This window comes from Sinocyclocheilus rhinocerous, unplaced genomic scaffold (assembly GCF_001515625.1).
Source record: "Sinocyclocheilus rhinocerous isolate Xijiao unplaced genomic scaffold, SAMN03320098_v1.1 scaffold818, whole genome shotgun sequence".
NCBI lineage: Eukaryota > Metazoa > Chordata > Actinopteri > Cypriniformes > Cyprinidae > Sinocyclocheilus > Sinocyclocheilus rhinocerous.
In genome coordinates this window covers 1947886-1949432 of record NW_015664989.1, presented here as the reverse complement: position 1 = coordinate 1949432, position 1547 = coordinate 1947886, and the positions used below count along the sequence as shown (strand labels likewise).

Genomic DNA, 1547 nt, shown 5'->3' with positions numbered 1-1547 from the left:
ATTTTTTAAAACTGTTTTAGATAACTATAATATTATTATAATTAAAATATAATAATAATAATTGTCTCTTTACTGTAATTTTAAAAAAAACTTTTAAATGTTTTTGACATTTTTCATTTTTAACTTTAAAGACTGAGATGGATAAAGCGTTTGAGTGTGTCGTGTCTGATGTTCCTTCTGCAGACCTTTCTCAGTTCCAGCTCTTGTCCTGAGATTCACGGATTCCTCCACGCCAAAGAGCACGGCAGGAAATCCTGGAAGAAATTCTACTTTGTGTTACGAAGATCAGGACTGTACTTCTCCAACAAGGGCACATCAAAGGTGGGTTGAGATCGTCACATTCTGCTCGAGGTTAGTCGCTAAAACACTCCACCTCTGATCTCACTGCCACAGAGTCTGCAGGGATTAGCTTTAATTGTTCACAATAACAAAGGGAATTCGGGGAAGTCGTGGCCTAATGGTTAGAGAGTCGGACTCGTAACCCAAAGGTTGTGGGATCGAGTCTCGTACCGGCAGGGATTGTAGGTGGGGGGAGTGAATGTACAGCGCTCTCTTCCACCTTCAATACCACGACTGAGGTGCCCTTGAGCAAGGCACCGAACCCCCAACTGCTCCCCGGGCGCCGCAGCATAAATGGCTGCCCACTGCTCCGGGTGTGTGTTCACGGTGTGTGTGTGTTCACTGCTGTGTGTGTGCACTTTGGATGGGTTAAATGCAGAGCACTAATTCCAATTATGGGTCACCATACTTGGCCACATGTCACGTCACTAATACCACTTACTCTTACTATAAGAATCCCTTAAATGTGAGCTGCGTGTCTGAAATGTGTCTTGAGTTGCGAGATTGTGCAGAATATCACCGGTTCATTCAGGTGCTGAGGTTCAGACTCTTATCTGATGAGCCTCGTTACTAGATGAGATATAGTCAGATCTAACAGTGCAGCTTTATGGGGCTTAACTCAATCAAACTGGTAGAGCCGGATTTTGTGTAACACTCGTGGTATGCCAAGTGCTGAACCCTTCAAAGTCACACAACAGGTGAGCTGTGTACTCGCACACTACTGTGCCAACCTGCACTGCCCTCGCTCTTTTGCTTTTACCACAATAGTGCTTTTGTTCAGGACATAAGAGGAGCTCGCTCTCCACTTCATGATATCAGGCTGTTTCTATGGGCACTTTTACAAAATAAACTCTCATAAAATGCTATATACACTTCATACGCTCATTACTTTATTTAATGTGTCCACAAACACTGGACATACTGTATATGCATCAGAGGAGAATTCTATCTTAAATTATGTATTTAGTTTGATAACATACAGTTATATAAATTACATTTTGCACATTTTTGGAATTAAATGGGTGACACCTTTGCTTTGTCATTTTAAGGCAAGTTTCATAGCTGGTGTTTTATGTATCTTAAATGCACAGTTGTTTTCATTGTGTAATTTTGCTAAATTTCAATTATACTTGCACATGCTGGCGTGGATACAGCACCACATGAAAATAAGAATAATAAGAATGTTCAATTGAAATTCTATAGAAAAT

General features: G+C 40.8%; 1 protein-coding gene across 1 annotated transcript in view; it reads left to right on the top strand.

Moving 5' to 3' along the window:
- LOC107730564 (growth factor receptor-bound protein 14-like) overlaps window positions 1-1547 on the top strand; it is a 25610-nt gene that overhangs the window by 9367 nt on the left and 14696 nt on the right. Inside the window, exon 5 of the mRNA XM_016541420.1 lies at window positions 184-321. Within this exon, the coding sequence (XP_016396906.1) occupies window positions 184-321 (138 nt within the window). The remainder of the gene's footprint in view (window positions 1-183; window positions 322-1547) is intronic.